Source organism: Cervus elaphus, chromosome 12 (assembly GCF_910594005.1).
Source record: "Cervus elaphus chromosome 12, mCerEla1.1, whole genome shotgun sequence".
Taxonomy (NCBI): domain Eukaryota; kingdom Metazoa; phylum Chordata; class Mammalia; order Artiodactyla; family Cervidae; genus Cervus; species Cervus elaphus.
The window spans coordinates 75,429,489-75,457,101 of record NC_057826.1 but is presented as its reverse complement, the minus strand read 5'-3'; the positions used below and the strand labels follow the sequence as shown (position 1 = coordinate 75,457,101).

At 37.4% G+C, this 27,613-nt stretch overlaps 2 gene segments (V, D, J or C); both read right to left on the bottom strand.

Moving 5' to 3' along the window:
- Positions 1–209: 209 nt before the first annotated feature.
- LOC122705716 lies at positions 210–795 on the bottom strand. The segment is given in 2 exon segments: positions 210–589; positions 703–795. Coding segments are annotated over 2 exon segments (429 nt in total).
- A 12,490-nt stretch (positions 796–13,285) lies between these two features.
- LOC122705715 lies at positions 13,286–13,941 on the bottom strand. The segment is given in 2 exon segments: positions 13,286–13,605; positions 13,830–13,941. Coding segments are annotated over 2 exon segments (369 nt in total).
- Between the last annotated feature and the right edge of the window lie 13,672 nt (positions 13,942–27,613).

Genomic DNA, 27,613 nt, shown 5'->3' with positions numbered 1-27,613 from the left:
CAAACTTAGACAACTTTACACATGTTCTGTGTGGCTGATTTAAAGTAAAAAATTCAGGAGAAGAATGTATCAGTAGAAAGTTACTCTGGACACCTGCTTCCAAATGACATAGAAGGAGCTTTTATTTAGAATTGAATCTTCTGATCCAGACCACAGATGAAGCAACCGCAGGACTACCATTTCTTGTCTGGGGTCTGCAGGTGTGTATTTCAGCCTGGGTCCCGCAGCAGGGGGCTCTCTCTTATTAAGCTCTGGGGTTTTTGTTCAGCTTTTCCTATTACTTCAACCACCGTGAGTTCCCAGAGAGCACAGAAGTACTTTGCAGAGTCTTCCAGCTGTAAGTCTGAAACGGTGAGGCTGATGGATCTTTGTGATCTCTGAAAATTTATAGAGTAGCGGCCATCCCTTGCATTCTGGCTAGAAGAACCCTGACTAATAAGGTAAATCATCTCTCCACTGGGAAGCTGTTTATACCAAAAAATGTAACTGCTCCGAAGTGTCTCATAGCGACAGCTTAAGGTGACTACCTCCCCAGCTTGACTGGAAATGTCTGGCTGGTCTTGAGTAACTCTCTGGGCCACACTGGATCCTGTGGGGAAAATTAGAAAACAGAGATGGAGCAGTGAATAAAATAGTATAGGAATTAGACTAAAAAAAACAAGCTGAAATAATAAATGTTTGCTTCTCTTTTAGAATACCTACCAGGGAAGGTGAAGGCCAGGAACACCCAGGGCAGACTGGAGGGCAGCATGAGGCATGGATTCCCCTGCACAAATGTGCTGAGTTCTGCCTCAAGCTGAGAGCTCAGTGTCTCTGTGTGCCTGGCAGCGCATATACATAGTATCTGGTTCCTGTGTGACTCCTTCAGACAGGAAGTGGGGGTTGTCATGTTCATAGATAACATGGTCTGTGCACAGACGGGGAAAAAAAGTCTAGCTCACCACAAACCTTTCTTTGTCTATTTTTCTTTCAAAGGTAATTAAATTAGGCTGAGCCTGAAAGGGGGCTTTGCAAAAGCAATTATTTTAAAGGTGTGAACTGAGTGGAACTAAAGAACAAACAAGCTGATTTTCACTTATAGTTATTTCACAGAATAATTTTGCCATCCCATTTAATATAGGATTTTTTTTTACATTTTTATTGGTGTTTGGTTGATTTACAGTTTTGTGTTACAGCAAAATGAAATATGCTTTGACAGAGGAATGAATAAAATGTGTTACTTATGTACAATGATATTGTTGTTGTTCTTTAGTCACTAAGTAGTGTCTGACTCTTTGGGATCCATGGACTGTATCCTGCAAAGTTTCTCTTCCCATGGGATTTCCCAGGCAAGATACTGGAGTGGGGTGCCATTTCTTTTTCCAGGGATCTTCCTGAGCCAGGAATCGAACCTATGTGTCCTGCTTGGCAGGTGGATTCTTTACCGCAGAGCCACCGGGGAAATCCCACAATGAAATCGCTCAGCCATGAAAAAGAACAAAATAATGCTGTTTGTAACCCCATGAAGAGACCTAAAATAAGATTTAGTATAATCAATGAACCCTTCTTATAATATACTTATTTACTAGTCATTCATTTAGCCTATACTTACATTTCTCCATCCAAAGTCTAAATACTCTATTTAAATACTCACAGACTTTTGGCCCTCTTGGTAAAAGCAGTCTTATCCAAAAATTTTTAACTTATTTTTTAATAGGTTTTAGAGCTCTACTTGGTTTTTTCAATACATAAAATTATTTCTACATCAAATGATAAAATATCAGTCCTCCTAACTTTCAGAGTCTATTCTGTTTTTTGTGTTTGTATGAGTTTATAACAAGAATAAAATAATTATTCTTTTGAAACTTGATATTGAATCTTATTTATCAGACTTTAAGGAGGATCAGGAAATTCAGTCCCATTCCTTCCACAAGTAGAACTGTACTTCTTAGATCATGTGTCCTGGAATTGTCCTCATGTTATTTTTTCTGTCCCGATTGGCCCACAGTGTTCAGTCTCACTAGTTAGTTGCTTGTTATTTTTTCTTTTTGTTAAGTAAAGGTAAGATAAGCATGTCAGTTCTTTCTGTGCCATAATACTATAATGCGCTCCAACAAAACTTGGTGTCTACAGCCTGCAAGCACACAGTATACGTCTATAGCACAGAAAGCAATGACTGAAATTTTGTTAAGTGTTACCTGTTCATTGAATGTAGCTGTCAATTTTCCATTCGGTTTTACCATTTTAATGGGTGAATTAATATAAAAGAACCAAAGGCAAATGAATAGTAGAAAAGAAAGTACAGACAAGGTCTCTAAAACAGTGCCAACTCCTTGTTTTTAAGTTGCTTGAGCGGTGTTGTTAGTGACTGACGCACGGAGGGGAGTGCAGATTTAGTTGAGACATCTCCTCTGTCCCATTTCACCTCTGAGTGCTGACAGGCAGCTGATACCCTGGTTTGCATGACCAAACCTACTTGTATTTAAGTAGAAGATACTGTGAATATCCACAGCAACTGGGCAGCAGCATGATATTGTATATGTAGCATATATAACTATCAATATTATATATATACTAGAAAATTTATATTTATAAAGTATTACTAAGATACAGATGATAATCTGATATATTAGCTTTATATGCACTCTTTTTTATGCATAGCTCTGCAATTTTATCACTGGTACAGGTTTTTGTACCATCACTAAAATCATGATGCAGGATTGTTCCATCTCTCTAGAGAAAACCACTTTCACACTGTCTCCACCCCTGCAACTCATGATAACTCTTAGCAACTACTGATCTCATGCCTATATTTTGTTATTTTGAGAATGCTGTATAAGTAAATTCATACATTATGCATGCAATTGTAATAATATGGTGTGTAAGCATGTATCATGTAGTCTTCTGAGATACTTTTATTCACTCAGCATTGAGATCCATCTAGGCTGTTGCATGAATCAATAGTAAGTTTCTTTTAATCACTACAGACTGTCCCCAACTTGTGATGAATCAACTCAGGATTTTTCATGCTATGGTAGTGAGAAACATATATATGCACTCACTAGAAACCATACTTTGTATTTTTAATTTTTATCTTTTCCCATGCTAGCAACATGCTGTATGACATTCTCTAGTGATGCTGGGCAGCAACGGCAAGCTGAGCTCTCAGTCAACCCTGGGATCATGAGGGTGAACAAGGGATACACTCGCAACCATTCTGTACCCATACGGTCACACAGAGTCAGACACGACTGAAGTGACTCAGCAGCAGTAGCAGCAGCACCCACACAGCCATTCTGTTTTTCACTTTCAGTACAACACCTTTAAGATTAGGCCAGGCAGAACTCTGATGCACAGTAGGTTAAGTATATTATATACATTTTCCACGTAAAACATTTTCAACTTAAAATGGTTTATTTAGACAATCTTATAGCAAGTTGAGATAGATCTATAAATAATATTGTACTGAATGGGTGTACCACAGCATATTTATCTACTCACACAATGAAGAACATTTGGCTGGATTCCAGTTTTTGGCCATCACATATATAGTTCCCATGAATATTCAAGTACAAATTTTTTGTGAACATAAGTTTTTCATTATTCCAGTATAAATGCCCATAAAGGAGTGTGACTGCTGAATTCTAAGGTGAGTGAATATTTAAGTTTATGTGGAACTGCTAAGCTGTCTTCCAGAATGAATGTTTTATTTTACCCACCAGCAATGTATGAGTGATCCAATTTCTCTACATCATTGCCAGAACTTGGTATCATCATTATTTTTCATTTTAGCCATTAAGAAAGATGTGGAGTGGTATTTCATTGTGGTTTTAATTTGCATTTCCCTGATGGTTAATGATGCTGAACATCTGTTTACATGTTTATTTCCCTAACACATAGCTCTTCCACAAAATGTCTGGGTGAACCATTTTCCAATTGGACTACTTGTTTTCTTCCTCCTGAATTTAGACAGTCATTACTTTCTGAACACCATCCTTTGATGAAAATGCATCGTGAAAATATTTCCTGCATTCTGTGGTTTGTCTTTTTCATTCTCTTACTAGTATCTTTCACAGAGCAAGCAATTTTACTTTTGATGAAATATTTTATTTTTTATGGATCGTGCTTTGATGTCATGACAAGAATAATTTTGTCCAACACTTGGTCCTGAAGATTTTTTTAAAAGACTTATAGTTTTAGATTTTACACTTGGGTGTATGGTCCATTTTGTGATTTTCCTCAAATTTTTGTATAAGGTGTGAGATTTAGGCCAAGACTCAGTTATTTGCCTAGGAATATCCAATTGTCCCTAAATCATTTGCTCATACGACTATCATTTCTCCATTGAATAGTCATTGCACCTTTGCCAAAAAATCAAATTTCCCCACTTTCTCACATCCCCACTCGGGATAAGTCAGTAGCATTATCCTGTTAATGATTTTTATTATCTCTTTTTATTCATTTTTATTTAACTTTTTCTCTTGTATTGGAGTATAGCCAATTAGCAATGTTGTGATAGTTTCAGGTGGACAGCAGACGGACTCTATCCTTTTAACACTGTGGCATCTATGGTTTACTTTTTCATTCTTTATATTTCTAATTTGTGTTTTCTCTTTTTTCACCATGATAATTCTACCTAGGAATATTAATCATTTTAGTTAATGATTAATCATTAATTAATCATTAATCAAGTTTATTAATCATTTTAGCAAAATTAACTTTGTATCTCATGGCTATTTCTATTATTTTATTTCTGCTTTACCAACTTGACATTTTTATTATTTTCTTATTTCAGTTTATATTATAATTTGTTCTTCTTTTTCTATCTTTTTTGTTGAAAGCTTAGATAATTGCTTTGCAGTCTTTTTCTTTAGTAGTATAAGTATTTAAAAGAGAAATTCCTCCTATGTATAATATTAGCTGTATCTCATAACATTTATATGTATATGTTCTCACTATATTTTCTTTCACAATATTTTCTAATAGCCAAGTAATTATTTCTTTAACCTATGGGTTATTCTAAATTTTAATACCTCAATTTCAAAGATGTGGGCATTTCTAAAGATATCATTTTGCCATTGATTTTCTTAGTCAATTCCACTTTTGACCAAAGAATAAATTCTATATAATTTCAATTTTCTTTTTTTTAATTTCTTTTAAATTTATTTATTTTTTTATTTTACTTTACAATATTGTATTTGTTTTGCCATGCACTGACTTGAATCCACCATGAGTGTACATGTATTCCCCATCCTGAACGTCCGTCCCACCTCCCTCTCCATCCCATCCCTCTGGGTCATCCCAGTGCACCAGCCCGGAGCACCCTGCATCATGCATCAAACCTGGACTGGTGATTCATTTCACATATGATATTTTACATGTTTCAATGCCATCCTCCCATATCATCCCACCCTCGCTCTCTCCCACAGAGTCCAAAAGACTGTTCAATAAACCTGTGTCTCTTTTGCTGTCTAGCATACAGGGTTATTGTTACCTTCTTTCTAAATTCCATATATACGCATTAGTATACTGTATTTGTGTTTTTCTTTCTGGCTTCCTTCACTCTGTATAATAGGCGCCAGTTTCATCCACCTCATTAGAACTGATTCAAATGTATTCTTTTTAATGGCTGAGTAATATTCCATTGTGTACATGTACCACAGCTTTCTTATCCATTCATCTGCTGATGGACATCTAGGTCACTTCCATGTCTTGGCTACTATAAACAGTGTTGTGATAAACATTGGGGTGCATGTGTTTCTTTCAATTTTCTTAAAAATATTAAAATTTTTATGCACAAACTGAAGTGTGTGTGTGTGTCTGTCTGTCTGTCTGTGAGTGTATTTCATCTATACGTCAGGCGTGTCTGGAGCCTCAGCTGCAGGTTTGGGTACAGGCTGCAGGTGCCAGGGGACCACTGTGCACTTTCTGCACAGAAGTAGGTGACTGAGTCCCCAGGCTGGGAAGTTGTGATGTGCAGTGAAAGCTGTTTGACACTCTTACTGAGGGGAACTGTGAGTCTTCCTTTTTATTCACAACCAAGCATATGGTTATCAAGAGTGCAGGGCCTTTACCAGGGTGTTGCTGATGCCATGGGAAGTAGTCAAATGCACTCTTCTCATAACTACAGTTCAGAATGGAAATCTCTCTTTCCTGGACTGTCAATGATTGAGGGCTCTGTTTGAGATTGAGAGCAAAGACAAGAGTCTATTTTTGCACGGGTGTGGTTGTGAAGAGAATGCTTCTCCCATCTCTAAATTCAAAATGTTTTAGATGAGGGAGACTAAGGAGCAACCACGAGAGAGAGAAATATATTTATACCAGTCAGTTTTAGTTAAGGCCATGTGGAAGGAATTTTCACAGAGGCTATCGCTTCCTTAACTAAAAGGGAGAGTAAAGATAATCATTCCAAAGCTCCTTTATAAATGTTCCTCTCTCTCTTCCATTTCACCAGACTTTGAAGTCCAAAGACAAGATGAACTTCCTTTTCTGTTTTTACAGCAAACCAGAACCCAGCACCAGATTCTGGGATAATGTTAGCGATAAAGATGTTGGCTAATAAATCTCATTGACTGCATAGCATGCCACAGTGTTTCAGGAGCCCTTTAATATTTAAGGATGTGGCAGGTACTGTTCATTGTCTACAAGTAGATTTACTTCTTCATCCTTACCAGAATCCCAATATTCTGTTTGTTAGCAATGTTCCTAGAGAAAAACATGTATCTTCCCCAGACTTTCATAGCTTGGGATCAGCTTGAACTCTGTTGTAATCAACAAGATGTAAGCATCTTGAGCATTTTATCACCCTTTCCTATTCACTAGAGTTTTCCAGTTTTCCTAATAATGCCAAATGTCAACGTGTTGGTACCTTGATACTACATGTGTTTCATGCGTGCAAAGTCACTTCAGTCATGTCTGACTCTTTCTGACCCTATGTACTGTATGTAGCCTTCCAGGTTCCTCTGTCCATGGGATTCTCCAGGCAAGAATACTGGAGTGGGTTGTCATGCCCTCCTCCAGGGGATCTTCCTGACCCAGAGATCGAACCCAAGGCTCCTGCGGTTCCTGCATTGCAGGCAGATTCTTTATCGCTGAGCCACCAGGGAAGTCCTGATACTACATACCAAACATCAAAATCACACATTTGTATGTTGGATAGATGAAAAAGACAAATGACACATTTCTCATCTATGGTCTATGAATAGAAAGTCAATGCTTACACATGGTCAGAAGTCATGCTTGTTTCACAAATGTGTTCTTACTTAAATACTTCAGTAGCAGAAAAGGAAAACTAGAATGAAAACACCTGAAATTTAGTTTTAGTTTATTGTCACCTTACAACTAATAATTAATAAGAGATCATCATGTATCATTTTAGTTTTTATTGGAGTTTTATATTCATATAAGAAAATGCAATATAAGGGTACAGCAAGGTAAATTTTCACATAACCAATACCTATAACCAACACTCAGATCAAGAAACAGAGCATTACCAGCCCTTCAGAGTTCCCTTTATGATACTGACCCATTTAAAACAGTATTCTGATTTCTACCAGTATAAATTAGCTATGTCAGCTTATGCATCTTATGGGAATGACATGTTTATTGACCACTTGAATATCTTCTATTGTCAAATGCCTACTTCAGACTTTTGTCTTTTCTATCAATTTGTTTGTATTCTTGTTGATTTGAAGGAGATATTTTGAAATCAAAGTGAGCCCTTTCATAGTATGATAATATATTTTATAACTAATATTTGATAATATAATATTTTTATAATTAGTAATATTAACTTTGATAACATAATAATACTGTAAATATATTCACTAGTTACCCTTTAATAGATTTTCTAGCTATCCTTTCAACTCTTGAATACTTTTAATGGCAATTTTAATATACATCAGTTTTTTAATGAAGGGTAGTTGGTTTACAATGTTGTGCCCATCTCTGCTATACAGAAAAGTGACACAAAAAATGAATGTATATATGATATAGACTAGTTTTGATGCTTAGCCATGTTTGTGTCCTGTTTAAGAAATGTGTACCTAACACAAGTTTTGTATTTTTTCCATTAACTTCATACATTACTCTTACATTCAGATCTGCGCTCTGACTGCTATTTATATATGCTCTGAGGACCATAATACACTTTTCCATAGGAAAAATGATGGAATGTCACTTATTGAAATGAAAACCCTTTATCCTTGGCTCATAAAGGCAAATGTTTTCCAATTTTTAGTGTAATACATTTTCAGTATTAATTTTATCACAAAATTTTACTTTGTCACCCTCTCCATCTGCTTATATCATTCTCCTTTATTTCAATTTTTCTTCTGTTTTTAGAACTTTTTTAACATTTTATAGTTATCACATATTTATTACTTGGATGATGCAGATTTCTAAACTTTCGTTCTAATTACTAAAATGAATTATTTTCAGAAGTTTTCTCCTCCTCTTTGTGCCCAGGATGCTTTCTTTTCCAAGTGCTGTATTGTGTGTACACTTGTTATTAGTTAATTTGAAAATCACTTAGTATGTTGCCTGTTTTATGGAATTCTGGTGTAACAAATGAATTAGATATTCATCTTACTTTAGATTCAGTCCCTCAGATGTGCAAACAGGTAGAATTTGTAAACCATTAGAATCCTCAGGGTGCACTGATAACAATATCTTCCTGATTCAATTTATTAATGTATTAGTTATAGGGAAAAACAGTTAAAAGACACAGTGAGCTAATGTAGCTTCAAGTTCCTAACTCCTGTTATTTTTCTTGTGAGATCATCTGCTCTACTGGTAGAATCAGTGATAGAACTAATGACAGTTCTATTAAACAGTACACATTAATTCTGTAGTTTCTAAAGATAAGTTCAGTAGAATGTTTTAAAGTAGGACACGTTTGGTATAAGGATAGCACTTTTTTTTTATTGTTAAGTATTATTTCTGAACGAAGATGAAAAAACAGGAATAAGAAAAGGCTTTTTAAAATCTGTTCACCACTTTTGGGTTGGCAAGCACTGTGTTTCCAGTGGCCATGGGTTTGCTGAAATACCATATGGACTTTTAACACCTTTGTTGGCTTATAGTTATGGAAGATGGTGTGAATGACAATACCAGCTGATATCCAAATAACTATTTTTTATCCACTTTTCTAAAATTAGGAGAATTCCCTGCCTCATTGGGGGAATGAGTTAAGTGCAATTTTAACCTTTAAAAATACCTGGTGTCAACCTCTTTATGAGAAACACAATGTACAGGGAATTTTAATGGAAGAAAGAATTTTGTGTTGGAATAAGCTAAAGTTTCACAAGAAGACCTTAACAAAGTACTTGGGTACCTGTTTCACTAACAATGATAGGAAAGAGGAGTAAAGAGAGGAAAGAAGGAAAAGAGAGAGGGAGGGTGGAAGGAAAAGAAAGGGAAATAGAAGAATAGGATTAATGAGTTTATGAATGAATAAGTATCTTCAAATATACCCCTGTCTTCGTTGTGAAATCTGTGTGATGTTGACTCTTTTCTATTTTTAAAAAGATCTAACTCACCCTTTCAATATTTTATTGCATCCCTAGCAATTACTAGTAACATCAGTCATAAATATTTCTTTACTTAATAAATATTTGTTGAACACATACTATTTGCTGGGTACTGTGCTAATTACTGAGAATACTTCAATAACTAAAGGAACGAAAAGATACATTTCATGAAAAGTGAAGTAAGGAAACAGAAAGTGAACTCAAAGACCGTGAAGGGGAGGAAATGAGTGAAAATGTGACTGAAGGGATATGCTGATATTTGGAAAATGCTACAGCACCTCTCATTGCACTTGGCAAGATTGAGTACAAGCATCTGTTCCTTCATCTCTGACTCACAAATCAAAGCAATTCCCAAAGCATAAACACAGCGATAGACGTTTAGGTACACATCATATGCAGCAGGATAGATTTCTGTCTTTTTTTTTTTTTTTCATTTATTTTCATTAGTTGGAGGCTAATTACTTTACTTTAAAGGAAACAGGGTTTTGATATTTAAATTAGATAATGAATCTAAAAGGCAAACCACAGTGCCTGACATTGAGTAAAACTCAGTAAATATACCAACTTCCTTCTTTTCCAGTAAATCCTACCTCTCCTTCAATGTCTGTGACTTGTTATTGTTTGTTCTTTTCTCCACATTGGTTCAATGATGGAAGCTTCTAGAAAATTCACTTAATGACGTATTTTCCTGGAGACAGTTATTATTTCTCCCTATTTCCTGGAGTCATATTCTCCTAGCCACATTGATACTCAGAGTAATGAAAGGACCAAGATGGAATGCCGAGATAAAATATTATTTTCATTTCCCTAATTAATAATAATATTAAGGCCTTTATATATGTATTAACTATTGGATATCTTATTTCTGAGTTGGATCTCCAAGATTTTCTCATTCTTTATTATCTATTTTCTTAATGATGTAAAGGAACTTCTAACATATTCTGCATTTGAGTCCTTTTTCAGAAATATGCATTGCAAATACAGTTTATCAGTCTGTGCTTTGACTTTCAAAACTCTTAGTGGTGATTTATAACAAACACAATTTAAAAATATATTTTCGTGTTCATAAGCAACTGGCTTGGATATTTAGTTTGTTTTCTTTAAACTCTATAAATTTTTTTGTTTGTTTGTTTGTTTGTTTTTTTACCTTGGTGGCTTCTATTGCTTCTGATGTGAAGTTATCAGCTCAGTTCAGCCGCTCAGTCATGTACTACTCTTTGCGACCCCATGGACTGCAGCACACCAGGCTTCCCTGTCCCTCACCAACTCCTGGAGCTTGCTCAAACTTAAGTTCATTGAGTCAGTGATGCCATCCAACCATCTTATCCTCTGTATTCCCCTTCTCCTGCCTTCAATCTTTCTCAACATCAGAGTCTCTTCCAATGAGTCAGTTCTTTGCACAGGTGGTCAAAGTATTGGAGTTTCAGCTTCAGCCTCAGTCCTTCCAATGAATATTCAGGACTGATTCCCTTTAGAATTGACTGGTTGGATCTCCATGAAGTCCAAGGTACTCTCAAGAGTCTTCTCCAACACCACAATTCAAAAGCATCAATTCTTCTACACTCAGCTTTATTGTCCAACTCTCACATACATAACACAACTACTGGAAAAACCATAGCTTTGACTAGATGGACCTTTGTTGGTAAAGTAATGTCTCTGCTGTCTAGCTTTGTCATAGCTCTTCTTCCAAAGAGCAAACATCTTTTAATCATTCTTAATGATGTTTCCCAGAATACAATGTCTTGCAAACATCTGTCAAAACCAGAGTGGTGGACTTGCAGAATTCCTTATTCAAATTTATAGCTTTCCTCATAGCATTGCTCCTGAATAAGGAGATTGCTTTATAGGAAGTCAAGTGTAGCAGTGAGTGGAAGTGCTTGCTATGAGCAAACAGGTTATGGAATGGGTAATGGAAGAGGTCATTATAAATGCCAGCTATTGTGGTCATTTGCAGGAATGAGAACAATAATACTTATGAAAATTTGTTTTTCATTTTGATATGAATATTTTTATGTGTTAAATTAACCCATTTTTAACTCCCCCTTCCCATTTTCCTGCATGTAGTAACATAAGGAAGGTATGTTAACATAACTCAATCTTATATCTTATTTTATCTCAGTAGTGAAGATACAGGATTCAGAGGGAGAGTGTGGCTAGCTAGAAGATAAAATAACATCACCTACAAATGGATAAATGAGCTTGCTCTAATTTTTGAAGGATAAGGTTAAAAGGTTTTGGGTTGAATGAGGAATTACTGCATCATAATAGCAAGAAGTGTGGTGCTGGAGAAGACTCTTGAGAGTCCCTCAGACTGCAAGGAGATCAAAGTAGTTAATCTCAAAGGAAATCAACCCTGAATATTCATTGGAAGGACTGATGCTGAAGCTGAAACTCCAATACTTTAGCCACTTGTTGAGAAGAGCCAACTCATTGGAAAAGACCGAGCCTGATCCTGGGAAAGAGTGAAGGCAAAAGAAGAGGGCAACAGAGGATGAGACGGTTATATGGTACCACCAAATTAATGGACATGGATTTGAGCAAACTTGGGAGATAAAGGAAGATAAAGGAGCCTGGCGAGCTGCAGTCCATGGAGTCACAAACAGTCAGACACGACTTAGTGACTGAACAGCAACAACAACATGAGCAAGAAGCACAGCTTTCTAATCATCCTTATTCAAAAGTGGTTAAAAGAGTACAGATGGATGACAAGTTAACAAAGAGGGTACTGTAGCAGCTTTGATCTATCTTAACTAACAGGAAGTATCTTTCCCAGAATGTGCTTTTATATTGTTCGGACTTAGGGTTGGCCACCAAAGGAACTTGTCTAACATTTGGAAGGTCGTTGTGATGAAGCAGCCACAGTTTTTATGTTTGGGTTTTGGTGCAGGGCTCCAGGGACTATGGTTAATCATACATGTTGCTACTGATCTGATAGTTCATCTTATTGTTGACTCACAACTCCTTCACTTCCAACCAAGTCTCCTTCTCATCTTTCTCTGTCTTGGGCCAAGTATGTATGTAGCATGATGCCAAATGATACCTACTTCTCCTAAGGTCACCCACTACTGTGAAACTGAGGGAAGTGAGACATAGACAAGTTTTAGTGTGTCTTTGTGGGCTCCATTATCTTCATGGTTCTAGTATGTCATTTGAGTCACAGTTCATTCATGCTTCAGTCTCTATCCAATGTTCTTCTACAAATATTACTCCAACTGACTAACACTAAATTCAGTCTCAACACCAGATACTAAGATAACAACTTTGTATACAATCTTCCACCAGACCTAGCAATTGTCTGAATTCTAATCTTTATAACTAATTTCTTATTCGACACCACTAGTGTTTCTGCTTCTCTGATTGTACCTTAAGGGACAAAAGTCTAAGAAGAAAGGACTAAGGAAATGATTTTCATGATGATTCATGATAACTATACCCAGATTTGTGATGTGAGTGTATTTTAGGGAAACTGTCACTTTAAATTATTATGGAGCAAGTTTACAGCTTTAGACAATTTTACACATCTTCTGTACTATTGACTTAAAGTCAAGAATTCAAGAGGAGAACATATTAGTTGACAGTCACTCTGGACACCTGCTTCCAAGTGACATCAAAGAAGCTTTAATTTAGAATTAAATCCTCTGATCCAGACTACAGATGAAGCAACCACAGGACTACCATTTCTTGTCTGGGGTCTGCAGGTGTGCCTTTCAGCTGGGGTCCTGCAGCAGGGGGGCTCTCATTTATTTAGTTCTGGGGTTTTTGTTCAGCCTTTCCTATTAGTTTAAGCACTGTGAGTCCCGGAGAGCACAGAAGTACTTTGCAGAATCTTCCAGCTCTAAGGCTGAAATGGTGAGGTTGATGGACTTATGAGCTTTCTCGAAATTTACAGAATAGCGGCCGTCCCTTGCATTCCCATCATCTGAATACTGACGAATAAGATAAGTCATCTGTCCACTGGGAAGCTGCTTGTACCAAAAAATGAAGTAGGAGAGCATGTTCCAACTTGGTTCATACCGACAGTTCAGGGTGACTGTCTTCCCCACTTCAGTGACTATGTGTGGTTGGTCTTGAGTAACACTCTGGGCCACAACAGATCCTGGGGGTGGGGGGGGGACAAGAAAACAGAGCTGAAATAGTGAACAAACTAATGTGGAAATTATGCTAATTTTGTACTCAAATATTTACAATCCAAACTGAAATCCTAAGATGCTTGCTTTTCTCCAATCCTCCTTTCCTCCCCAAGTCCCTGTGAAGTAACACGTGCCTGTGTGCAGTCCTTTCACCCTGAACACTCACACCCATGCCTGGAAGCATCCCTACCAGAGAAGGTGAAGGTCAGGAACACCCAGAGCAGACTGGAGAGCGGCATGAGGCATGGATTCCCCAGCACAAGCGTGTCTAATTCTGCCTCGAGCTAAGATTTCAGTGTCTGTAAGTGCCTGCCAGCACATTTACACAGCACCTGGTTCCTGTGTGGCTCCTCCCCCAGACGGGAGGTGCCATTTGTCATGTTCCTAGACCAGCTGGTCTGTGCTCAGAAGGAAAACAGTTTGGCTCACCACAAACTTTTACTCTGTCTACTCATGTTTCCTTGGTCATTAAATTTGGCAGATCCTGAAAAAGGGCTTGAAAAAAGCAATTAATATTAAAGATTTGAATTGAGGGGAATTAAAGATTAAACAAGTTAACATACACTGGTAATTATTCAGTAAAATTATTTGCCATCCTGTTTAAGATATAATTTTGTATAGCCTACAAAACTTTCTTGAAATCTACTGATTGGTCATTCATTTAGCCTATACTTACTTTTTTCTATCCAGAATCTACTGACTGTTTTAAAACATTCACAGATCTTAGGCCTTCTGGGAGAAAAGCAATCTTATCCAAAATAATTAATGTATCTCTTTTGTTTTTCCACTGAGTCCCAGAGCTCTACTTAGACTTTTCAATAAATAAAATTACTGCAACATGAAGTGATTTTAGAAAATCAGCCCATCTGAGTTTCAGAGCCTATTCAGTGGTTTATATTTAAATGAAATTATAACCAGAATAAAATATTATTCTTTTGAAATCTGATATTGATTTCATATCTATCAAAAAATTGATATTAATACAAGTTTACCAAAATATCATAACCTTATACATCAATTTTGACATACACTCTTAGGTTTTCATACATCACTCTAAGAAATCTTATCACATGTATAAGTTCTTGTACCACCACTGAAATCATGACACAAAATTGTTTCATCTCTCTAAAGAAATCCTCTTTGAATACCTTCCCCATCCCTGCAACTCTTTATAACCCTGCTAACTACTCATCTCCTTTTCATCTTTATATTTTGTACCTTTGAGAATGTTGTTTAAGCAAAATCACACTATGTAAGCATAATAATAATCCAATAAGTGTAATCATATACCATGTAGCCTATGAGTGACTACTTTTTCATCCAGCATAACATCCTGAGATCCATCTAGGCTATTGTTGTTTAGTCTCTAAGTCCTGTCTGACTCTTTTGTGACCCCATGTACTGTAGCCCACCAGGCTCCTCTGTCTATGGAATTTTCCAGGCATGAATACTGGAGTGAGTTGCCTTTTCCTTCTCCAGGGGATTTCTTGACCCAGAGATCAAACCCACATCTCCTGCTTCGCAGGCAGATTTTTACCACTGAGCCACCAGGGAAGCCCCATCTAGGCTATTGCACGTATCAGTAGTCCGTTTCTTTTAATCACTACAGACTGTTACCATCTTAGGATGTTCTGACTCTGGATTTCTTTACCTTACAGTGGCAAGACAGTGATGAACTTTCAGTAGAAAGTAGAAACCATACTTTGAATTTTTAAATATGATCTTCCCCCATGCTAGCAACATGTGGTATAACATTCCCTGGTGATTCTGGGCAGCAGCAGTGAGCTGAGCTCCTGGTCAGCCCTGAGATCAGGAGGGTAAACAACAGACACGCTTACATTCACTCTGTTCTCATACAACCATTCTGTTTTTTACTTCTAGTGTGTGTGTTAGGTTCCTTCAGTTGTGTCCGACTCTGAGATGGTATGGACGGGAGCCCACCAGGCTTCTCTGTCCACGGGAGTCTCCAGGCAAGAATACTCGAGTGTGGTGCTGTGCCTTCCTCCAGGGGATCTTCCTGATCCAGGGATTTAGCCTGCATCTCTTATGTCTCTGCTTTAGCAGGCAGGTTCTTTATCCATTAGAGCCACCTTGGAAGCCCCACTTTCAGGAAAGTACTCAATAAATTATATGAGATTTTCAACATTTTAATATAAAATAGACTTTGTGTTAGATGATTTCACCCAGCTGTAGGTTAATGTTGGTGTTGAGCACCTTTAAGGTAGACTGAGTTCAACTCAGTTGGTTAGGTATATTAGATGCATTTTCCATTTATGATCCTCTCAACTGAACATGGTTTATTGAGACACAATTCTATTGCAAGTTGAGAAAAATCTATAAATAATGTGGCATTGTACAGATGTATTACAGCGGATTTATTTGTCTATTCACCTAATGAAGAACATTTGGCTGGTTTCCAGTTTTTGATCATCAGAAATAGAGCTGCTATGAATATTCAAGTACTTATATTTTTGAATGAATATAAGTTTTTCACTTTTCAAGCATTAATACCCAGGAGTGTGATTGCCGAGCTGTAAGGTAAGTGAATATTTAAGTTTAAGTGCAACTGCTGAACTTTTTTCCCGAATGACTGGACCATTCACCCACCAGCAATGCATGAGTGATCCAATTTTTCTGCAGTTTTGCCAGAACTTGACATTGTCAGTATTTTTAATTTTAGCCTGTGAGAAATGTGAAGTGTTATCACTTTGTGGCTTAATTTGCATTTCCCTAATTATTAATAATGCTAATCATGTCTTTATATTCTTATTTAATTACCAGATAGCTTTTAGGTAAAGTGTCTGTGTTAATCTTTTGTCCAGGTTTCAACTGGATTGTTTGTTTTCTTCCTGCTGAGTTCAGAGAGTTCATTGTATTCAGAATACAGTCTCTTGAAGAAAATGTATTTACAACTATTTCCTGCCATTCTGTGGTTTATCCTTTTCCTTCTCTTAATAGTGTCTTTTACAGAGCAAACATTTTTAATTTTGATGAAATCTAAGTGATTTTTTTTTTTATGAATTGTGCTTTTGGGGTCATGTCAAAAGTCTTTTTGTCCAGACTTGGGTCATGAAGATATTATCTTCATGTTTTTCTAAAAAATTTGTAATGTTACACTTTATACCTGGATGTATGGTTCACTTTGAGACGATACTCAAATTTTTGTATAAGGTGTGATATTTAGATCAAGTTTCAATTGTTTCCCAAGAATATCCAATTGTCCTAATCTCATTTGCTCATAAAACTATGTTACCACTCTAGAATTGAAAGAGACACGTATACCCCAGTGTTCATCACAGCACTGTTTACAATAGCCAGGACATGAAAGCAACCTAGATGTCCATCGGCAGATGAATGGATAAGAAAGCTGTGGTACATATACACAATGGAATATTTCTCAGCAATTAAAAAGAACACATTTGAATCAGTTCTAATGAGGTAGATGAAACTGGAGCCTATTATACAGAGTGAAGTAAGTTAGAAAGAAAAATACCAATAAAGTATATTAATGCATATATATGGAATTTAGAAAGATGGCAACAATGACCCTATATGTGAGATAGCAAAAGAGACACAGATATAAAGAAAAGACTTTTGGACTCTGTGGAGAAGGCGAGGGAGGGATGAAAGAATAGTATTGAAACATGTATATTACCATATGTGAAATAGATGCCCAGTCCAAGTTCAATGCATGAAACAGGGCACTCAAAGCTAGTGCTCTGGGACCACCCAGAGGGATGGGATGGGGGGTAAGTGGGATGGGGGTTCAGGATGGGGGACACATGTACACCCATGGCTGATTCATGTCAATGTATGGCAAAACCACCACAATATTGTAAAGTAATTAGCCTCCAATTAAAATAAATAAATTAACTAAAAAAAACAAAGCCACCTTGCTACCTCTATTGAATTGTCTTTGCATCTTGTCAAAAAATAAGCTTTCCTGACCTGTGTGGATCCACTTCTATACAATGACTCAGTAACATAAACTTGTTAATGATACTCTTTCATTCCCTTAGAATGTAACAGAACCTGCAGAATAGTTCTCTTTTTTATTCTTATATTTATAATTTGTATTTTTTCTTTTTTCCTTTGATAATTCTACGTAGGAATATATCAAGTTTATTAATTATTTTAACAAAATTAACTTTGTATTTCATGGTTATCTCCATAGATTTCTTTGTATTTCACCAATTAGACATTTTATTATTTGCTTCTTTCAGTTTATGTTGGGTTTAATTTGCTTTTCTATCATCTTTTCTTAAAAGCCTTGATAGTAGTTTATCAACCTTTTTTCTTTAGTAATATAAGTATTTAAAAAGATAAATTTCTTTCTATGTATTATTTTAGCTGCGTCTCATACATATTTAATGTGCTCTCACATTTACTTTCAAAATATCTTCTAGCATCCATTGTAATTGTTTCTTTAACCTAGGGTTGTTTTAAAGTTATAGATTTTAAATATATACCAACTATTTGAGAGTTTCTAGAGATGTCTCTTTGCACTTAATTTTCTATATCATTTCCATTTTGGTCAAAAAATAAATTCTATATAATGTCAGTTTTCCTAAATATATTAAGACTTTTTATGCAGAAACAAATTGTGTGTCTGTGTGTATTTCATCTACTCAGCAGGGTGTGTCTGGAGCCTCGGCTGCAGGTCTGGGCACAGGCTGCGGGTGCCTGGGGAGCACCGTGCACTTGCTGCACAGAAGTAGGTGCTGAGTCTCCAGGCTGGGAAGTTACGATGTGCAATGAGAGCTTTGGGCACTCTTACTGAGGAAAACGGTGAATCTTCCCTCTTCCATTTCATTCACAATTGAACCTACGGCTACCAAGAATACAGGGCCTTTACCAGGATATTGCTGGTACCACAGGAAGCAATTAAATGCACTCTTCTCATAACCACAGTTCAGAATGGAAATCTCTCCTTCCTGGACTGTCAGAGATTGAGGGCTCTGTTTCACCTGTTTTTGGTCACTTTTTTCCTTTTGTTGTCCATTCACCCCTTCTTAAAGAGATAAAAGCCATTAATTCCATAAAATATATTTCTTTTTAAAGAATATCTGCATGAACTTGTTTGTAACCCAATTTTCTGAGTCCTCCTAATTAATGAGATATCCTAGGTTTCTCCCCCACAGCTCACAGCCCAGCTGAAGCCACAGAATCGTAAGTGATGCTCCCAGTATCTTGTCCACTGTTTCTGGCACCAGTGTTCAGTGGCAACCCAAGATCCTCTTCTGCACTTCTCAGCCAGCTAGAACTCTGACTTTAAGCTAACACCTGCTTTTGTTCTTTCAGTAGGTCCCACTCTTTCATAAGTGCTTTCCTCAAATCTATCTCTATCAAAAGTACTACTTCTCATTCAGTGCTAATTTAGAATCCCCAAACATTAAATTCATTGGGAATCAGAAATGCCCCCCTTACAAGCATAAAGACCAGGTTAGAATTTCTCTCACTCCATCCCCTTCTTCCTGTTCCTCACACCTCCTAGAAGGTTAAAAATCATATATCAGGAGAGTTTGATGTTTTAATAGAAATAGGATTAGTTTACAAAAGGGAAGAGAGGGCCTCGCACGAATTCACAAGATTAGCATTACAGGGTATTTCTTTTTTTATTACAAATACTAATTAAAGTCTATTGTGAATACACAAGGGGCATAATATATCATTCAAGCAAAGCTTATGGAGCAGAACATAAAGATGCATAGTCCTTTTGCCCTGATGGAACTTAAATTTTAACATGATTGTTCAATGTTTCTACACTTATACATGATCCTAAGAATTAATAAAATATAATTAGATCAATTTCAATTTATATTTCTTCTAAAATATAAATCAGGCAAATAAAATGTCTCCAAGAATATGCATGGAGAAAATAAACTGAGAAGCACTGGAATAATCTGCTCTGGAGGACATTTGATCTCCAAAGGGATAAGATTGGCTAGGAAAAATTCTGCAGAATGCAGAAGATATGAGACCATGATCATTCAGTAAAGAAACATTTTTGGTAGTTCTCATCCTGAGTTACACCTTATCCTCACAAGGAAAATACAAAAATGTGAAGAGTCAATCTGGCTTTTGATGTCAACACGTCAGGGGATAGAGACAGAAATTAAGGAGCTCATATTTTTTTAAGCACAAAGAAGAGTTTGTGGTCTCTGTTTTTGATGTCATCTCAGACACTATCAAAGAAAAACATCATCACAGTTCAAAGAGACAATAATAACCATTCCCACTCCTCAATCTAATCCCATCTACTCCAGCTCTCTAAGGGGATGTTTTATTACTTGTTGAATTTTTGGTGTGTTTTCTCTTATTTATTCACTCATTGATGCATGTCTTCAATATATATATACTTGTGCCTACTAAATGGTCATACTTGGGTCTCATTCCAGAAAGAGACAGAAGTAGCAATCTTCAGCCTACCCACTCCCAAAACTCAAGTACATTCAGATAAAAGCTACTGAAAAGAAATGTGTTTCTATATGATGCACCCAAGAAAATGATAATGGACTCACTTCTGGGCTCAGTCAGAGAGTAGTTATGATGGAGGAGCTGCTTGAACTGGAACTTACACCACCACTAGGTTTCTTAGTAAGGATTGGGGTAAGGGAATTCTGGCACTGATTAATTCAGTATGATTGGAATTTGGGATGTATCTGGATGAAAATATTATAAATTTATATTAGAGAAATTAATATGGCCTTAATCTCAGAGGACAAAACATATTGTTCAAAGATTTAAATATTTATTTAAATACTTAATTTAATTTAAATATTAATTTTCAAAACCATATTTTTAAAACTGTTAGACTAAAATATACATAGATACTATTTAGGTAGATGGATGGATACCTACATACATAGAAGATTGAGAGATGCAAATTGAAGCAAAGTTGGAAATAAACATTTGATATTTAAAGGATCCTTTGTGGCTCCTTGAAGAATCTGTGTATGCTTCTCTGAAGCAGCATTGCCCCTCTGTGACCATACAGAGATATTACTCTGAATGACTTTACACAGCTTCTTAAAATGGGGAAAAGACAAGTTCCTTTAGTAAGTGGTGTTGACCCTACTGAACACCTACAAGGAAAAGACCAAAACTAGAACATTTTCTCACAACATATATAAATATAAACTCAAAATTGATTAGAGACTGAAATGTAAGACCTGAAACATTAAAATTCACAAAAGAAAATATAGACAGTATGCTTATTGACGCTTCTTTTTACAATATTTCTTTCTTTCTCAAAGGCAATGGCAACAAAAGCAAAAATAAACAAACAGGACCTAATAAAACTAAAATCTAATGCACAGTAAAGAAACCATCAACAAAAATAAAAGGCAAACTACTGAATGGGAGTAGATATTTGCAACAAGGGGTTAATATCCAAAATACATAAAGACATCATATACCTCAGTATCAAAAACACAGTCAGATTGAAAAATGGACAAAGGACCTGAGTAGCCATTTTTCCAAAGAGAGAGACAGGTACATGAAAAAATGCCCAAAGTCTCTAATATTCAGAAAATGACAAATCTATGTCAAAATGAGGTGTCACCTCACATTTATCAGTTTGGTTATCATCAAAAGAAAAAAATTAACAAGTGTGGTGAGGATGCTGAGGAATGGAAACTCTAGTGCACTGCTGCTGGGTTGTAAATTTCTGCAGCTACTATGGAAAACATTATGGAGATTCCTCTCAAAACACTAAAAATATAACTACCATATAATCCAGCAATTCCACTCCTAGGTATTTATCCAAAGAAAACTGAAACTCTTCAAAACTGTATCTGCAGCATGTTTATAGCAGCATTATTTACAATAACCAAGATTCAGAACCAAGCTAAGTGTTCATTCATAGATGAATGGATAGAGAAAATACTGATCCTTCCTCTAACTATCTATCCATACACACACAGACACAGACACACAGGCACACACACACACCACAATGGAACATTAATCAAATATAAAAAAGAATGTAATTGTGCCAAATGGAACAACGTAGATAGATATGGAGTGTATTATACTTAGTGAAATAAGTCAGACAGAGAAAGACAAATACTGTGTGTTTTTATTTATATATGATATATAAAAACGAAGCAAAACAAAGCAACAAATAGAATAGAACAAAAACAGAATCACAGGAACAGGGAACAAACAGCAGACTGCCAGGTATTTCCCCATAAAAGATGAGTTTATTTGAGATCATCAAAGGACTGCAGTTCTGGATCAGCAACCATGACGAGCCATATGTCCCCACTGGACAAGGAAAGGAAATGTTTTTATAGGGAAGACATGGAAATTGGGAGGGTCATAGTAAACAGAGTGCCCCTGACTTTCCATTGACTGCGTCCTGACCGGGGAAGAAGGGGCTTCTTCCATCTTCCCTTTGCCCTGTGTGATGTCCACAGGTTGGAAGAGCTCCCCCTTTTTTGCCAGCTCTATTTAATTGAGATTTCTCTGCATTAAATTTTCATACCTTATAGGACAGAGTCAGAAAGATATTTGATTCCAGGAGATGAGGGAGCCATGGTGGTGGAAGTAAGATATTGGCATGATTCAAGAAGCGGTCTTGAGCCATGGAATCTGAGTGGCTTCCAGAAACTACAAAGGAAAGAAACAGATTCTTCCTCAGAGAATCTGGAAGGAATCAACTCTACCAAGACCTTGACTGTAGACAGCAAAACAAATTTTAGATTTCTTGCACCCAGAACTATAAGATATTTTGTAAGTGATCAAGTTCATATTAAACATTGAGCAAATATTTTTTGTTCACTTTGCTGCACTCATAGGATGGGATACCAGTGCTTGCAGGTGCCTGTTGGGACACATAGTGGTGAGACAGACCTGAACATTCTTGAGACACCCAACCAAGCTGGATAATATCTTTACTGGAGAGATTTCTCTCTCCTTTTAGTTGCTTTCAATGTTTACTGTTTTGGAGTCCAGCATACTTGGAAAAATATTTATTTTAATTGTATCCTCTTATAAGCTATTCCTTTAATTACAAGTTAGAGGTTCTAGAGCAGAAGGAGATACAGATTGAGAAGTGGAAAGACCAAGTCCCAAATCTGGAGGGCTAAAAAGTGTTTGTGGTTATAACTGTACCAATGTAGGTAAGAAATACTAAGTACTGCAAATGCCTTATGGTGACCTCACGGAGGCCTCATGGTGTGACTGAGGCTGGAGGAGGGGCTGAGCCCCGGGAGGGTTCGTGTAGAGGCTGCAGGTGCCTGGGGAGCAGTGAGCTGAGCAGCACAGAAGTAAGTGCCCGAGTCTGTGGTCCGCGAAGAGGAAATGTGCAGTGAGTTTTGGTGTTCTGTAGGGACTGTGGTGGCATTTAATCTTCCATCCTGTTTTGTCCCTAAAGGAACATAAACCAGGTGAATGAGGCAGCCCCCAGGGTTCTTATACCAATTCACACTCTGTGTAGAAATGGAAAAATTACACCAATACGGGGAGTTGACTCCCTCCTGGAGATTCAGGACTGGGGGACTCTGCTCACCATCCACTTCTCACACACCTGATGAGGAAAGAGTAATAATCACAGGTGAGGGTCACCGTAGCCCCTACAAAAACCTGAAACTGCACCCCCCCCCTCCCATCCCCATAGATGATGAGAAGGATAGAAAGTCTGCAGGACTTGTCAGCTCCTCTCTCTCCCTTAAAAATACAGAAGCTGGTCAATCCTTCAGATTCCCCTGTGGGTCAGCCCCAACTCACAGCAAACCTGGGCAAAACAAAAGCCCCAGAACAGTGCCTGCTAGCCTCTTCATGATGCTTCCTCTTCTTACTGAGACATTTCCACTGTAAAATATTTCACTAAACCCTGAGGGGGTGAATGTCATAAGTCCATGCAGAAATGTTCTTGCTCCTGCAGCCAATCAGCTCACCCAACTTCCTCACTTTGTGACAGGAAGACACACCCTCCCACCTCAGCCAATTCAGAATGGACTGGAGAGGAGTGGAGTGAGAGTGGGAAATAGAAAGGTCATTATGTTAGGACTTGAGGGGCATTTTTAAAGAATATCACAAAGAAGGCAGATTTGGAATTTGTGTAGGATTTTAGGGAAGAGAAAACAAAAATTAATTACCTAGCTGGCATGGATGCAAGAGATTTTTGCAAAATGAAATATTATTTCCCAGGAGTTCTCAGGATCGTTTCCCCCCCCACGCCATCTCTTATGCACTCACCTGTGATTCTGAAGGATGCTCATGAATCAACACAATATTCATAACAGTCTTGCCTGAAACATTTTGCAGTATTAAACAGCTTTACATTTAAATTATATATACATATATATTTTTTAATTGAACCTACATAAAGAGTGATATTATTTTTTGTCACTTGGTGAGCATTGAAAGATGGAGTAGCCATCATAGTCAACAGAAGAGTCTGAAATGCAGTACTTGGATGCAATCTCAAAAACGACAGAATGATCTCTGTTCAGATCCAAGACAAACCATTCAATATCACAGTAATCCAAGTCTATACCAGACCAATAATGCTAAAGAAGGTGAAGTCGAACAGTTCTATGATGACCTACAAGACCCTCTAGAACTAACACTCAAAGAAGATGTGCTTTTCATTATAGGAGACTGGAATGCAAATGTAGGAAGTCAAGAAATACCTGGAATAACAGGCAAATTTTGCCTTAGAGTACAGAAAGAACCAGGTCAAAGGCTAATAGTTTTGCCATGAGAACTCACTGGTCATGGCAAACACCCTCTTCCAACAACACAAGGGAGGACTCTACACATGGACATCACCAGATGGTCAATACTGAAATCAGATTGATTATATTCTTTGCAGCCAAAGATGGAGAAGCTCCATAGAGTCAGCAGAAAGAAGACTGGGAGCTGACTGTGGCTCAGATCATGAACTCCTTATTGCCAAATTCAGACTTAAACTGAAGAAAGTGGGGAAAACCACTAGACCATTGAAATATGGCCTAAATCAAATCCCTTACGACTATACAGTGGAAGTGACATAGATTCAAGGGATCAGAGCTGACAGACAGAGTGCCTGAGAACTACAGAAGGAGGCTCATGACACTGTACAGGAGGCAGGGATCAAGACCATCCCCAAGAAAAAGAAATGCAAAGAGGCAAAATGGTTGTCTGAGGAGGCTTTACAAATAGCTGTGAAAAGAAGAGAAGTGAAAGGCAAAGGAGAAAAGGAAAAATATACCCATTTAATGCAGAGATTCAAAGAATAGCAAAGAGAGATAAGAAAGCCTTTCTCAGTGATCAAGGCAAAGAAATATAGGAAAACAATAGAATGGGAAAGACTAGAGATCTCTTCAAGAAAATTAGAGATACAAAGGGAACATTTCATGCAAAGATGGGCTCAATAAAGGACAGAAATAGTATGGACCTAACAGAAGCAGAATATATTAAGAAAAGGTGGCAAGAATACACAGAAGGACTATACAAAAATGATCTTCATGACCCAGATGACCACGATGGTGTGATCATTCACCAAGAGCCAGACATCCTGGATTGCAAAGTCAAGTGGGCCTTAGAAAGTATCACTACGAACAAAGCAACTGGAGGTGATGGAATTCCAGTTGAGCTATTTCAAATCCTGAAACTTAATGTTGTGAAAGTGCTGCACTCAATATACGAGCAAATTTGGAAAACTCAACAGTGGCCACAGGGCTGGAAAAGGTCAGTCTTCATTCCAATCCCAAAGAAAGGTAATGCCAAAGAATGCTCAAACTGTCTCACAATTGCAGTCATCTCACACGCTAGTAAAGTAATGCTCAAAATTCTCCAAGCCAGGCTTCAGCAATACATGAACCATGAACTTCCAGATGTTCAAGTTGGTTTTAGAAAAGGCAGAGGACCCAGAGATCAAATTGCCAACATCCAGTGGACCATGGAAAAAGCAAGAGTTCCAGAAAAACATCTACTTCTGCTTTATTGACTATGCCAAAGCCTTTGACTGTGTGGATTACAATGAACTGCGGAAAATTCTGAAAGAGATGGGAATACCAGACCATCTGAGCAGCCTCTTGAGAAACCTGTATGCAGGTCAGGAAGCAACAGTTAGAACTGGACATGGAACAACAGACTGGTTCCAAATAGGAAAAGGATTATGTCAAGGCTGTATATTGTCACCCTTCTTATTTAACATATATGCAGAGTACATCTTGAGAAATGCTGGTCATCATAGAACTGTTTAACTTCACCTTCTTTAGCACTATTATTATTGCATCCTTAGCAATGAGTGCCGAAGAATTCATGCTTTTGAACTGTGGTATTGGAAAAGACTCTTGAGAGTCCCTTGGACTGCATGGAGATCCAACCAGTCCATCCTAAAGGAGATCAGTCCTGGGTGTTCACTGGTAGGACTAATTTTGAAACTGAAACTCCAATACTTTGGCCAGCTGATGTGAAGAGCTGACTTCTTTGAAAAGACCCTGATGCTGGGAAAGATTTAAAGCAGGCAGAGAAGGGGACAACAGAGGATGAGATGGTTGGATGGCACCATTGACTTGATGGACATGGGTTTGGGTAGACTCCGGGAGTTGGTGATGGACAGGGTGGCCCGGCATGCTGTGGTTTAAAGGGTCGCAAAGAGTCGGACACGACTGAGGGACTGAACTGAACTGATTCCTGGACTGTGACACCGGTAAGACAGAACAAAGTCTTATTTATTTTGAGCAACTCTATTGAGGTATAACTGACATTCCATAAAGTTCATCCCTTTTGAAATTCAAATTTAATAATTTTAATAAATTATCCTTCATCCTCAGTTATAGTTATTCTCTATTTCCATGCTTGGCAGGATAGAGGAGCCTAGTGTGCTGCAGTCCATGGGATCCCAAAGAATCAGACACGATTTAGTGACTGAACAGCAACATCAACGTTATCAAGAAGCATAGTTTTTCTATGGTCTTTATTCCAAAGCTGTTAAAAGAGTACAGATGATGCCAAGTTAACAAAGAGGGTACTGTAGCAGCTTTGATCTATCTTAACTAACTGGAAGTATCTTTCCCAGCATGTGCTTTCCATATTGTTCTGGCTTAGGGTTGGCCACAGAAGAAATTTGTGTGACATCTGGAAGGTTGTTGTGATGAAGCAACCACAGTTTTTATGTTTGGGTTGGTGCAGGGCTCCAGAGACTATGGTTACTCACACGTGTTCCTCCTCCTGATCTGATAGCTCGTTGTTGACTCACAACCCCTCCACTTCCCACCAAATCTCCTCATCTTCTGTTTGTCTTGGGCCAAGGATACATGTAGCATGATGCCAAATGACACCCACTTCTCTTAACCTCACCCTCTACTGTGAGACCAAAGGAGGTGAGACATAAACAAGTTTTAGTGCGTCTATGTGGGTTCCATCACCCTCATGGTTCTAGTATGTCCTTAAGAGTCACAGTTTGTCTATGCTTCAGTCTCTCCCTAACTTTGCTCTAGCTGATTAACAATGGATTCAGTCTCAACACAAGATATGAAGATAACAGCTTTGTATACACTTTTCCACCAGATCTGGCAATTGCCTGAGTTCTAATCTTCATAACTAATTTCTTATTTGATACCACTGGTGATCTGCTTCTCTGATTGTACCTTAAGTGACACAAGTCTAAGAAGAAAGGACTAAGGAAATGATTTTCATGACAATTCCAGATGACTATACCCAGATTTGTGATGTTAGTGTATTTTAGTGAAACTGTCACTTTTAATTAACTTTGGAGCATGTTTAGACAACTTTACACATGTTCTGTATGATTGATTTAAAGTCAAAAATTCAAGAGGAGAATGTAAACAGTAGAAAGTTATTCTGGACATAGAAGAACCTTTAATTTAGAATTAAATTCTTTGATTCAGACCACACATTAAGCAACCACATGATTACCATTTCTTGTCTGGGGTCTGCAGGTGTGCATTTCAGCTGGGATCCTGCAGCAGCGGAGCCCTCTTTTTAAGCTCTGGAGTTTTTGTACGGCTTCTCCCA